At 38.3% G+C, this 14,183-nt stretch overlaps 1 protein-coding gene and 1 pseudogene across 3 annotated transcripts in view; one reads left to right on the top strand and one right to left on the bottom strand.

The window, feature by feature from the left end:
• LOC118045475 (protein HIRA-like) overlaps positions 1–5,888 on the bottom strand; it is a 44,786-nt gene extending 38,898 nt beyond the window's left edge. For 2 of the 3 annotated variants that reach the window (XM_035054126.2, XM_035054125.2), the window contains exons 1-7: positions 5,166–5,888; positions 3,919–4,194; positions 3,016–3,267; positions 2,542–2,939; positions 1,397–2,408; positions 631–832; positions 216–456 (exon numbers count right to left, since the gene is read on the bottom strand). In XM_035054126.2, the coding sequence (XP_034910017.1) occupies positions 216–456; positions 631–832; positions 1,397–2,408; positions 2,542–2,939; positions 3,016–3,267; positions 3,919–4,194; positions 5,166–5,273 (2,489 nt within the window). In that variant the 5' untranslated portion in view covers positions 5,274–5,888. Of the gene's footprint in view, positions 1–215; positions 457–630; positions 833–1,396; positions 2,409–2,541; positions 2,940–3,015; positions 3,271–3,918; positions 4,195–5,165 lie in introns of those variants that run through there. The other variant, XM_035054127.2, reaches the window with a different exon arrangement.
• LOC118045550 (pentatricopeptide repeat-containing protein At2g27610-like) lies at positions 5,807–9,077 on the top strand (annotated as a pseudogene).
• The last annotated feature ends 5,106 nt before the right edge of the window (positions 9,078–14,183 follow it).

The raw sequence follows: 14,183 nt of genomic DNA, 5'->3' as shown, positions 1-14,183 counted from the left end.
TTTCAAGGGAGCCAGATTAGTTTCCATTCATTTTTCTCTGCTTCTTTTTTTTTCCCTTTTTTCAAAATAAATATATTCAGCAGCCAGTAGCAATCCAGAAGAATGTTACAGAGGCTTTTGTGCACTATTTCTAGTCAGCGTTTTTTATATTGTGAAATCTAAGATTCAATTAAAAATTCAAAGAACAAAGGCAAATCATTGCAATGAATGAATACCTGCTCCAACTTGGTTTTCTGGCCAAATATTTCCTCACATCCACCTGCAATGCAGCTAGCTCACCACTCTGAATCGAACTCAAATTCCAAGAGCTAGCAAAATTCGATGCAGGGAAGCAGTCATCAGCCACTCTCAGCCAACACATAAGACTCATGTCAAAGAGGAAGGCATGACGTGTGGCCAGGACAACAAGAGGAGAACCGGATTTTGATAACTTCACAGATATAACTTTGATTGTACCTGAAAGAGAAAGGAAAATATCATAAAGCATCCAATCTAGAAGCACATGCCTTAAGAAACATACACAAAACGGACACCTCGCATGAAAGGATTTTATGAGGTGTGCGTGTTCCACATAAGACTTAAAAAGCTGTTCTGAAATGGGCTCAAACATTATATTATAAGATACCTAACCTTTTGCAGAGTTTGGGTCTGAGGTAATTAGAGATGCCAAAGAATCCTGAAGGAGACAATTCCGACTAAACAGATCCCATACATACAAGGATCCCTTCCTTGTGACCAGCAACAACTTCCAGCACTCATCACAATCAACAAAAGTTGCTGCAGATCCCATCATCATAGTGGGCATGGCACGTCTCCCGCACTTCGTGTAAACCTTCTCAAACATCAGCAGAACATTTATTATTATAAAAAAGTTTTAATCAACTTAAAGAAACCTAATACAATGATATTTGAAGATGTTTTAATCAACTTAAAGAAACCTAATACAATGATATTTGAAGAAGTTTTAATCAACTTATATGAACTATAACTGCCAAAAAAGGAACTTCTTAATGTTCTCTTAATCAACTAATTAAAATATATATGTATTAAAAAATCAGCAGTTCCTTCTCAGTTATTTTGAAAAATCCATATACATGTGGATTGTTAAGCAAACGGACTAGCTTAACAGTTGATTAGGAATATTCCTAACACAAACCTGAGTCAATAAAAAAAATCAATAAGTTGCTTTAAGGCAACCGGTGACTTTAAAACACTCCAGTGATCAGCAGAAAACTACAGAATCATTCTTTTTACTTTAAAAAATTATACTATATCCTTTTCATTCTCTGGAAAAGAGAACAAGTTTGTAATTTAATGCCAAGTTGAGAACAGTTTAAAACTTAAAACAGTTGAAGAAAAACAGTTTTGGGTCATTTGGTTATGGAGGTTCAGTTACCTGTAGGCATCCATCCTCACACCCAACTGCCCAGAAGTTTGCATTTCCAGCTAAAACAGTAACTTTTCCTGAGATCCTATCAGACCAAAGAGTTTCAGCTCCTCTTGTGCAAACAATTTCTGTTTCTTTCATCATACTTGTACTCCCCACCCCAACAACATCATTCACTGCATGTTCTCTAGAACGAGCTTCCAAGCAAATTGGTGTGGCATCTTCCCCTAATTTCTTATCAAATACCCTAATTGAGAGAGGGGTGTTGCAAGAACCAGAGGAACTAGATGCCTTTATCCCAGACTGTTGCACATTAATGCTTCCATCTCCTCCTGCAGATCCTGGAACCTTCTCAATGACCAGGCTCTCAGTAACAGTAGCCCTTGCATTGACACCAGAGCGCTCTTTTATATCAGAGTTTCTGCCAAGTGTTCCCCTGATAGAACTCTCTCGCAAGCCACCATCAACAGGAACTATTCCATTTTCAACCTTTCTGTGATCAGATGCCGCAAGAGGGAAATCAAGAGCTTGAGACTGAGCCCCACCGGTCATTGTTTCTGGTTGATTGGGCACTCCTAAAGCTTCTGGAATGATTCTCTTTCTACCATCAGCGCGTCTGTATTCTCTTTGTTTTACTGGACTAGAAATCCGAGCAGAAGCAGGCAATTTATTTAATCCATCACCAGCAGCTCCCACACTCTTCTTGCCATCATCAACTTGTGCATCAGAAGTCTTTGCAGTGACCCCTAAGTCAACAGAAGATTTTACAGGTATTTGACTTTGCTGAATATCCAATGCTGCTTTTTTATTTGTTGTTTCTTTGGTTGATGCTTCAAGCAATAACTGTGCAGCACTCTCAGCTAGGTTTGCCTGTCTACCTCTGACATCACCATAACGACTTCTTTTTAACTCATCAAGTTCAGTATCGCTTAGCCTGTGTCCAAGTTCTTTAGCATCAAAATGGAAAGTAGCCACAGTACCATCCAAGGAACATGCAAAAAGTGAATACCCATCAGGACTCCTATTAGAAAAGAAAGGAAAAAAATGATTAGATAAAGAATCACAAAGAGGAATACTAGAGCTAGAATCGCTACAATAGAGAAAACAGATCCATAAAAATATGGTGGTATCTTTTCTGGAAATATCAAGTTTACCAGGATAAATCTACAACACTTTGAGTAAAGAAGTGCTTGGCCACAAAAAGAGGACGAGGACTTGCAGTCGTCCATACAGTTATAGTGCGATCTTGACTCCCAATTGCAATAACATTGTATGGCTGTGATTCTTTCCCTCCAATCTTTGAGGCCCCATTAGTCCACCCAACTTGTGCAGCTTTCAATTCCTGAGCATTGGTAAAATTTCTTCTAAACATTGAATGGTTAAATTTCACCACAATAATGGGGGCATTGTGTCCTAAGAAATCAAATGTGGCAGCCCATTCCCCTCTCTCAAGAACAGGTGCAGAATGCCTTGGCTTCTGAAAACCATGAGTTGTAGTTATAAAATGACCACAGGGGGACCATCCTAAGCGCCTGAAAAATGTAGATCCAAGCTAAAAATAGCACACTGAGGTTAGTGAATAGAAAATATGGAATAAAAGAAAATCCACCATTAAGAAAAATACATACTGATTTAGCCCAGTGGCCATCTGTTCTGTGAGCCAGACTCCAGTCACTTGTTCGCCATATAATAACTGTCTTATCATCAGATTGACTTGCTATGAAAGACCCAATTGGATCCCAAGTAACTCCTTTAACCAGGCTCGAATGACCTCTAAGAACAGCAGTGCAAATGCCATTGCTCATATTCCAGATATGGATAGTGTTGTCCAAACTCCCACTAGCCAATATGGAGTCATCTGGAGACCAATTAAGATCCACCTACTTTAGGCATGGAAAACAACTTCCCGATTAGATGACACTCAGAGGGGCAATGAGAAATCGCATATTAAGAGGGACATTTAAATCACATAAAACTGAATATCTCATCATTATTTATTTTTTCATTTGTTTATCCCTAGCATGTGAATGCAAACCAATGCTTTAAGGAGGAGCCATCCAAACCAGTAAAATATAATATATCTATATAATTATGCATAAGCAAGTGCACACCCATATGTATATGTGTTTTCAGAAGCCAATATTTATTAAGGAAAATGACACAGTTTTTTAGGGGGGGAAAGAAGCAAGAAACTCAGTTCAAAACAAATGTGTGAATGATTTCAATTTGTGCAGTTCTGTGTATAGTGTTCAGAAGCCAGTGTCTATCAAGGAAAATGACAGTTATCCCCCAAAAAAAGGCAGCAAGAAACTTGATTAGAAAACAATTTGAGAGGATGATGAAAACTTTCATAGTGTGTGGGCGTGTGTGCAGATGATCAGGAGCCAATATTTATTAAGGAACGTGACAGCTTTTTTTTCTTTTTTTTGTAAAATGAGGCAGCAAGAAACTAGATCCAGAAACATTATGAGAGAATGATTTCACTTTCATGTACTGTCCAAGCTTTCCAGTAATAAAAGCGATTCCATTACCACATCTGCAGTGTGCCCTCTCAATGTCATTGCAACTTTCCAATTTTCAACATCAGGAGGCTCTCCGCTGCCAAACTCTGTAGTTCCAGAACCAGGCTTCCTTTCATGCACTAAAATCACTTGATCATCAGACCCGGATGCAACATACCGACCATGCTTAGCCCATCTAACACAATTGACTGACCCGAAGTGGTCGCGGAGAGTTGCAAGAAGCCTTTGTGTTGGTTCGTTAATTTCCAAGTTCCTGCTAACAGAGTTCATGTTCCATATCCGAACCTGCATGCAATTAGTGAAAAAAGGCAGATGTCATAATTAAGTACTTGTAGAAATTACTGAAAATTTGATATGAGTAATAAAATACAAAAAGAACAAACTCACAAGATCTCATTTAGATAGGAACCTTTGGTCATAATCATATGTGTACCAACATTCATGCACATTGAAGAAGGTGAAGCAATGTTGAGCGGGATTTTAAACTAAAAAATGCCTCCTCAATAATGCATTCAGGTTGGAAACCAATTAGTTGCATTACAATTTACCAAAATCCATGAAGGGAACTGTGAAATCAAGAACATGGAAGTCCATGAAAAGAAGACGCACAGAATATCAGACTGCTACTACCAACCCTCTTTCATCATTATAAAGTTTACATATTACTGTGAAGGCATATGTGTTGTACTACATAACAGCTATTCAATGAACTTGCGTTTATAGCTCTAGAATTACCAGAATCCAAAAGAATAATGCCATGTTATCTTGGAACTTAGACGACTTAAAAACAATAGATCTTTAGTTACCATTGCTTTTGGTGGTTGAAGCCTTAGAAGTTAATCCAAAATAACACAAATTCATTCTAAGTAATTTGATTTTTCACACTGCTACTAGTAAGACAGGTTAAACTTCATTTAGCAAAGACACAAATATAAATTCCTAAAATTAAAACGCTATAGGAAAAAGGTAGCAAGAACGTGCATTCAGCCAAATTAAACCTAGAAAGTACAGAATTTATGACAATTTGAAAAACAAAGGTCCGTTACACTCTATAGCAAACTCTAATAATGGCATTACCTTAAACTGCATGAACAAATCATTATGAGTGCATGCTAAGTTAATTTGTGTAATTGTGCACAACTAACCAGGGATTTCTCTGCTAAGAAACCCTAAATAATGACGAATCAGAAGAATTTAATTTTCTATTATTTACTCTTGGAAACCAAACAGAGTATTAAAGATGAGAAAAAACATACCTTGTGATCACCTCCGCCGGTAGCAAACCTGTGGCCACCAGGTTGAATATCAATGGAGAAAATTTGCATTCCCTCATGCCTGACCCAACTTGGTTTCTCCGCAATCATCTTATTTTAGTGTCTATCTAACCCAAGAAGCAATCTTTTCAATCTGTTTCTTCAAAACCCACCAAAAGGGTATCAAAAGTTCATAACTTTTTTCAACACTAAAACATTCAATTACACTAAAGAACCAAAACCCAGTTCACAATTGAACTCCCACTTCACTATAAACCAACAAACAAAAGGGTATCTTTAAAAAAAAAAAAACCTAATGAGTCGTTATTAAGTTAATTGTGGGTGTTTCATCAAGAAATGACCTATACAGACAAAAAAAATATCAAGAAGAGATCTTTTCTTCTCTGGCAACGGTCAAAATCTAAGAGCACAAAAGATTGCGTGAGTGTGTGTGTGTGTGTGAGACACGAAGATAGAGAGAGAGAGAGAGAGAGAGAGGTGTGTGTCTTTTCTTGTGAGAGAGAGGAGGAGAGAGACGACTGTTGAGGCCTTGAGAGTACAAAATTGAAAGAAAAGCTGAAAAGATTTCAAAGTAGAGAAAAGAAAAAAATAGGGTTTAGATTCGAAAAGGACAGGATGAAAGAATGGAGCTTTGTCTTATAAACGGCAAGTTGGGTTCAGCGTGATTCTTTTTTTCAGGCAGTGGCAGGAGTTCAAACTGTTGCAAAGCTTTTTCTTGTTGTACCATGATAAATTCCTCATTTTTAACTACCAGACAAAAACTAATATATTTTAGCCTCTATATATTTACAATTATTTCAATTTGATTCTTGTATTTTAATTTTTTTCAACCCATTTGTTAAATACATATTCCTATGTTATGTGTATCTTAATTCCCATGAAAGCTATATGTTTCTCAAGCTATATTTTAACTCCAACTAGAATCTAAAACTCCGACATTACCTTGTGAATTTTATTATCAAAAAAATAATTTTTAGATTTCCCAAAATCTTCAAATAAAATGTTGTTTTATTGAATTTACTCAAACTACAAGCATAATTACAAAAGTTCTCAAAAAGACATGAACATTACAATATTTTCCTTCTAGAAGAATCTTATGCTGAAAAATTATTTATATTTTATAGTTTTTATGTTATGTATACAGTATTATTATATTCAGTTTATCCTAATGCTTTAATTCGATAGTCTGTCAACCTAATTCCTTGTTTAAATTAGATTTTAAATTAAATCAGGTAGATATTTGAACTAGTAGACATTGTTAAAATTCAATTTATCTTTTCAATAAATAAAAAGATATTATTTTAATTTTTTTGTAGAAAATATTAAAACCACATCATTTTAAATTGATTTAAGTTAACTTGAGTTAATCTGCCGAACTATTAACTAGTACCTTAAACCAAGCCGAGTTCAAGACTTTGATAAGTGGTTGTGTTGAGAGTATTGTAGCGGTTATTTTTCTAAGTACTTTTCACTCGAAAATGTATTAAAATAATTTTTTTTATGTTAGCATATCAAAATAATTCAAAAATATTAAAAAAATTAATTTTAAACAAAAAAAATTTAAAACTTTACTCAATCTCTATTTAAAACGCAATAACAAAGGAGGTTTAAGATCATGTGTGTTGTCCAAATTTCTATTTGAGTTCTAATATGTTTAAAATTGATCAGTTAGTAGAGTAGGAACCTAATTGAATACTACTAAAAAGGTAGAGGGTGTATTTGTAGTTTGCAAAATTAAACTTGGCAGAATATGCTCGAAATTATTTTTGAAGCTCAAAACTAGATATGTAGCAGATTTTCAAAGACAGGAAGACATGAATTTCAAAACCCTTACAAAACATCAGACAAAGGAGACCTTAAAAATTCTCAAAGAACTCCCATCCACAACTCCACAATCATCAACCTCTCTCACAACCCGACAATGTTGCCTTGAAACACCAATTAGGCTCAAAAGTTGCACACCACGTGTTCGGTAAAGATCCGTAACAAGACCTTGTGTACTACTACAATCACTTGCTTTTTGAATGCTCTTGGGAGAACAGAAACAAAGAGGTCGTCAATCTCTTTTTGATAATTCATAGTTCGGGTTTTTTCATCGATGGGTCAACTATTTCTTGTGTTTTAAAAGCTTGTTCTTTATTGTTTGGTCGAAACTTTGGTGTTCGAGTGCATAGTTAGAGTTTAAAGTCTGGCTTTTTTGGAGAATGTTAGTGTTGGCACTGCACTTTTGGATATGTATTTGAAGAATGAGAGTGTTGAAGAAGGGAGGAGAGCTTTTGATGAAATGGGGGAGAGGAATGTAGTTTCGTGGACCTCACTGCTCACAGGACATGCGCAAAATGGATTGAATGTGGAGACGATGGACTTGCTTCTTAGAATGTAAGTGGAGGGGATTAAGCCAAATCCTTTTACATTTTCTGCTGTTATTGGAGCTTTGACAGATGAAGGAATGGTTGAGAAGGGAATTCAAAATGGTGATAAAAAATGGATTCGGGGCAGCCACGTTTGCTTGCAATGCTTTGATTAATATGAACTTCGAGTCAAGGAAGATTAGAGATGGTAGAGGTGTTTTCGATGGTTTGAAAGATAAGGAATGCTGTTAGTTGGAACAGTTTGGTTGCTGGTAGGGTAACAAATGGGCTATGTTTAGAAACTTTGGATTGGTTTTATCATATGCGACTTGCTGGTGAAAACTCACCAAGATGGTTTTTGCCCCGGTTATCTAGTTGTGCTGTACAATTATAAGAATACTAGGACACCACTGATGCTAGCATACAGCAAGTGTGGGGAAATGGATAGTGTTTCCAAGATACTCGCTCTGATGGATGATGAAGTTCGAAATGTGGTGTGATGGTCAGCCATGATTAGTGGGTAATTGCAGAATGGTATGGCAGAACAAGCCCGTGGTCTCTGTTTTGCCTAGTGAGCAGGGTTGGTGTTAGACCAAATGACTTTACCTATACTTAAGTCTCAACCTGGAGTTTCTCCTTTTGTGATACACGCACAAGCCATCAAAAGCAGTCATGCTAAGTCACCATCTGTTGGGAATGCACTCTTAAATGCTTATGTCAAACGAGGGAATGTTGATGAAGCTTCAAAGGTTTTTCAGAGCACAGACGAGAAGGATGTGGCATGGTCGGCATTGATTTCTGGATATGCTCAAATAGGAGACACTGACGGTGCCATTAGGATATTTGTACAAATGGAAAAGAAGGGTAATTAAACCGAGTGAGTATACCTTCTCTGTTATCATTAATGCATGTGCAGCTCCTGCAGGAGGAGAACAAGGGGAATCAAGATTCAATAATGCTCTATTTGTTAGTAGTGTTCTTCTTACCATGTATTCAAAGAGAGGGGACATTGAAAGTGCTTGTCGCACGTGTGCGGCGGCGCGGCGATCGTCCACCCTCAAGGAAAAATAATCGGAATATGTATTCCTGGCAAATAAGGAGAGACAAGGAATTCTTGTCTCTATATGTGAAAATATGGACTGGGAGTCGCCACCTAGTATTCTGGTTACTAGGAACCTTAACTGGTCTTTAGAGATCGGGTACGGAGACTGGTTGCGTAAAGGGAAGGTATTAGCACCCCAACTACGCCCTACCTAAGGTAAGCTGCATTGTTTTGTCTGATAAAATCTAAAGTCTTGTTGTGGTTTGTAATTGTTCGGAATACGCATTACATGTAATGTCATACCCCAGGTTCGATTGTCCGGAAAAAAAGAATTAATATCCAGAATATGCATTACATATAATGTCATACCTCGAATACTAAGAGACAAACAAAATAAATTTTTTTGTTGTTTTTGAAATTTTGGCCAATATTCTCTTGACTTTAATAAACTGGTTATTAAAGCCAAAATGCATGCTAAAACATTGTTTTTTTGGTGTATGAAAAATACAATATGATTTTTTAGCTTTGAGACACTTGGCCGTATGCACAAAAACATTTTTTCTCCTTTTTTTTTTTAATTTTTTTGTATTTTTGGAAGTTTTTGATGAAAAACCGGGTAGTTTAATACCAGATTTGTATTTTTACGACATAAAAATACTACCCAATATTAATAAAAATAACATAAATCAACAGTGGGAACATCATAAATATTTTTTAAAAACAATAATATTTTTTTTCTATTTTTTACAATGGGCCGGATCAGGCCCAATTGCATGGGTTGGGCCAAACCTGGCCCATTTACATGGGCTGGCTGACGTCCCAGCCCAGGCCCAAATGGGCTGGTTACTGTGCACATAGTAACCGGGTTACTGTGTGCACAGTAACCAGTGAATTAATTAGCCAGTTACTGTGCCCATGTACAGTAACCGGGTAATTAATTCATGGCTTGCAGAACGTGCAGAGTGCACGTTCTGCATGCAAGAAGATGAACAGTAAAACGAGATAAGGGGTTGAGGGCTGACCTGTGGTGGCTGTCGTTGATGGCGGAGCTGCTGGTGGCGACAGGAAGCGGCGCTGACAGTGGGGTGGCCGGCGGTGGCTCTGCGTTTTCCTTATCTCTCTCCTCTGTTTTCTTCTCTGCTTCTTCCTTTCTCTTCTCTGCCTTCTCTCCTCTCTTCTCCCTCTTCTCCCTCTTCTCCCTCTCTTTGCTCTCCCTTCTCTTCTCTTCCCCCTCTCTTGGTCTTCTCTTTCTTTTTTCTTTGTTTTTTTTTTCTAGCCCTCCCCTGTATTTATAGGAAAACAGGGGGGCGAATGGTGGGGCGGCCACTGTTGGCCGCCCCTGCACTATCTGTTCAATGGATAAAAAGGAGGCAAGTGGGCGTCGAATGGTAGGCGTCTTATTGCGCCAAATCCGGGAAAGAAGTTCGGCGAAAAGTGGAGAAAGAAAATTCTTCTCCCCTATTCTCTGCGTGCGCAGGGAAGAAGACGATGGTGCCGTTTCCAAATGGCACCGTTTTGCGTTTTTTTTTTATAATATATTTTTTGAATTTTTTTTTATTTTTTTATTTTTTATGTGGGGACCAAAAAATGGGTTACAACAGTTGCCCCCTCTTTACAATGCTTACGGAGCAAAACTCTGTGCATAGTAAGTGTTGTAAAGATAAAATAACATTGGTCTTTCGAAACTGGTCGTCTCAAAATTTGATTGACCTAAAACTTCAACCGGACCCCAAAGTCTTGTGTGTGGTTGGGCTAAATTGAGATTCCTTTCGCCAATCCCCTTTAACCCGAAACTTAAAAATATTATGTGTGTGTGGTTAGGATAGACTGAGATTCCTTTCGCCAATCCCCTCTAACCAGAACCAAAATCCTGTGTGTGGTTGGGATAGACTGAGATTCCTTTCGGCAATCCCCTCTAACCAGAACCAAAATCCTGTGTGTGGTTGGGATAGACTGAGATTCCTTTCGGCAATCCCCTCTAACCAGAACCAAAATCCTGTGTGTGGTTGGGATAGACTGAGATTCCTTTCGGCAATCCCCTCTAACCAGAACCAAAAAACCTGTGTGGTTGGGATAGACTGAGATTGCTTTCGGCAATCCCCTCTAACCAGAACCAAAATCCTGTGTGGTTGGGATAGACTGAGATTCCTTTCGGCAATCCCCTCTAACCAGAACCAAAATCCTGTGTGTGGTTGGGATAGACTGAGATTCCTGTCGGCAATCCCCTCTAACCAGAACCAAAAAACTGTGTGTGGTTGGGATAGACTGAGATTGCTTTCGGCAATCCCCTCTAACCAGAACCAAAATCCTGTGTGTGTAGCTCCGGTCAACCTGAAATCTCATATGGAGATTCCTTTACCTAAAGCTACATGAGATCCCATCTGGCAACCTCATTTAACCAAAACAAAAGAAATGTAAAAAAAAAAACGGTCTCATTGTAATGGGTGACCTACCCAGGTGGAAAGAATGAAAAAAAAACGGTCTCATTATGATGGGTGACCTACCCAAAGAAAAAGAAAAGAATGTGAAGTGCGGTCTCATTGTAATGGGTGACCTACCCAGATAAAAAAAACATGGAGAATTGGTCGTGTTGTAATGGGCGACCTACCCAGAAAAATGTTGGCAAGGTAGGGTTAGAAAACGCACTACCAAAGGGATGAGGGCTCAAAGGCGCACTTAAAATGGAGGTGAGGGCTCAAAGGCGCACTCAAAAGGAAGGTGAGGGCTCAAAGGCGCACTCAAAAAGAGGATGAGGGCTCAAAGGCGCACTCAAGATGGAGGTAGGGTTAGAAAACGCACTACCTAAGGGATGAGGGCTCAAAGGCGTACTCAAGATGGAGGTGAGGGCTCAAAGGCGCACTCAAAAGGAGGTAGGGTTAATAAAACGCACTACCGAAGGGATGAGGGCTCAAAGGCGCACTCAAAATGGAGGTGAGGGCTCAAAGGCGCACTCAACAAGAGGTAAGGTTAGAAAACGCACTACCTAAAAGGATGAGGGCTCAAAGGCGCGCTCAAAATGGAGGTGAGGGCTCAAAGGCGCACTCAAAAGGAGGTAGGGTTTAGAAAACGCACTACCCAAAAGGATGATGTTGAAACAATGATTGTCAATGTTGAAAAAAAAATGCATTATGATTTGATATGCATGTATACTTACCTGAGAAATATAAGCCCATTTCTTCATGGTGTCTTTCTTTTCTCTTAAAAGTTGTAGTGTTGGTAGTAAACTTCGATGGCTTTTCCACTTCTGCTTACTCGGGTTACATATTGTGACTTGACCTCTGGGAAGGGTTTGATGTCATTATCATACATCTTTGTCCTTCACCCTTTATCTCAAGAGTTGTCAATTTTGCCCGACATTTTCCTTAGAAAAGGAATCATGGAGACAACCCTACATGTGTGTTTGATTGCCCCCCAGCTTGATCATGCCCCCCAAGTGTTCAACTTGGGTTTAGTTTGGGGTGAGGATATGTGAAAGTAAGTTTGGGTTTTTTGTACAATGAAATGTTTTCATGCAAAATTTTTGGAACTTCCAAGTTATTCTAATCATAAAAATGATTTTGATATTGGTTCAAAATAAACTTGTTCTAAAAAATTCAAGTGATTCCTATGGACAGGTTTCTTGAAGTGATGAAAGCTTTTTGCTTTTGTTTAAAGATGAGGTGACATCTGGTTGGTCATAAAAGGTTTAAATGTCAATTTGAGGGTTATTGAGAACCGAATTGAGTCAAAGCATTTATTTTATTTGCATGAATAATGATTTTGACTTGCACGAGAAAGCATTGGCATATCGATCCAGATTGCTTGCCTTTGATCAGAAAGGGCTTTATCAAGTATGTAATGTAGGCTTTTGGCTATTGGTTACGAAGAAAAGGATATGTTGCAGGCTCAAAAGGTGTTTAAGGGATTTCACGACTAGGGATCACTTGTGCTTGTTTCCTGACCTTTTGTCTTTTGGATTTGTTTTTTTCAAAATAGTCTTCATGCCCCCCAGTGTCGGGTGTGGGATGTTCTCTTTGTTTTCTTTGTTTTTGTTTCGTTGAGCACAATCATATTCGTTGGTTTTTATGAGAAGCTCAAATATTTTAACCAATCACAGTATTTATCTTCACTGCTTTGTCTGGATGGGTACAAACTCTATTATTTTGCCCCCCCCAGTGTGGGGTGTGATCCTAGTCAAGGTTATTTTCAAAAAACATTACTAGGCTCAAAATGGGACTGCAAAGGATATATTTTAGCCTTGTGAAAGGATTATCAAAGATGGTCTTTTCTCATCTCAAACTCATGCATTGAGGATCGATAGGTCTTGCTTTCATGCGCGTATGCCAAATGATTTATTCAGTCAAAATAAAACTCAGCTTTTGAGTCACCTCATAGTGTTGTTTTGTCTTTTGTTGTCTTTTTTCTTTCAAGTTTTTCTAGGTGTATATGTACCTATGTAAGGAATCACTTGAATTTTCAAAATGCATTTGTTTTTGGACAAATATCAACACGATTTTTGTTTTTTTGTACTCACTTTGGAGGTCTCAAAAAAATATCCTTGAAAACATATGAGATTAATGTATGGGTTTGGAAGAAAGGAACACCAAAGGGTTCTTCATGTTGTAGTTTTGTGAGCAAAGTTGCGCTCAAAATGTTATTTACATGTAATAACAACAAAGAAGAATGTGATGTGAACAAAGGAAAACACATGATCTTATTTCACAAGAGAAGCTCATGAACAGAGAGAGTCTTGTTCAAAAGCATTAACAAAAGGCAATAACAAGGCAGGCTTCATTCCTCTATTTTGGCGAATCTGTTCATAGGCTACCTCCTCTCAAAAGCTCTGCGTAGAGGACTCAAAGACAATGCGGAACAACACCACGATCAAAATTTGAGTTCTACAAAATTCAAGCTATCATGTTGGACCATTGATGCTTTCCAATTCCCCAAACATTCCATCCTAATATGCTTCAAGCATGATTAGGCAGCGGGTTCGTATTCACATTGGGGGTGTCTACCAATTCTATCCACCCAGCCTTGATTAATTGCAGAAGCTTTCTCTTGAAGGTGTTGCAGGTATAGATGTTATGCCAGTAATACCGGCATGGTATTCACAATTGAGTTCTGGCTTGTACCAATTAGGATAAGGTGGTTGCAGAGGTGTTAGAGGTTCTGGAGCTATTTGCCCAATGCTCAATAGCTTTTTGATACATCTCATTCAGGGGTAACGGTAGTGGAGGTAGTTGTTCTTGAACCCTTTGGAAATTTCCAATTTGGCTTTTGGCTTGAAAGTTTTGGGGTTCAGGTTTTTTGATGTTGGTAATTTGGGATGGAGTATGGTAATTTTGGGATGTATTTGTTTTGCCCATGTAGCCATCTTCAACATGGTGAACCTCTTTTCTTTCAATGCCTCTTTTCTCGGTTGGTGCAGCAATTCTACCACTCTTGACACCTTGCTTTATGCGTTCACACACTATCACAGCATCAGTGAATTGTTGGGCTGAACTACCCATCATATGTTTCGTAATATGGTGCTTTGAGTGTATTGGCAAATAAAGAGACCATCTCTTTGTCCAGAAGTGGGGGATGTACTTGAGCAGCTAATTCTCGCCATCTTTGAGCATATTC

Source organism: Populus alba, chromosome 9, assembly GCF_005239225.2.
Source record: "Populus alba chromosome 9, ASM523922v2, whole genome shotgun sequence".
In the NCBI taxonomy this organism is placed as follows: domain Eukaryota; kingdom Viridiplantae; phylum Streptophyta; class Magnoliopsida; order Malpighiales; family Salicaceae; genus Populus; species Populus alba.
This window is presented reverse-complemented; position numbering and strand designations above follow the sequence as displayed.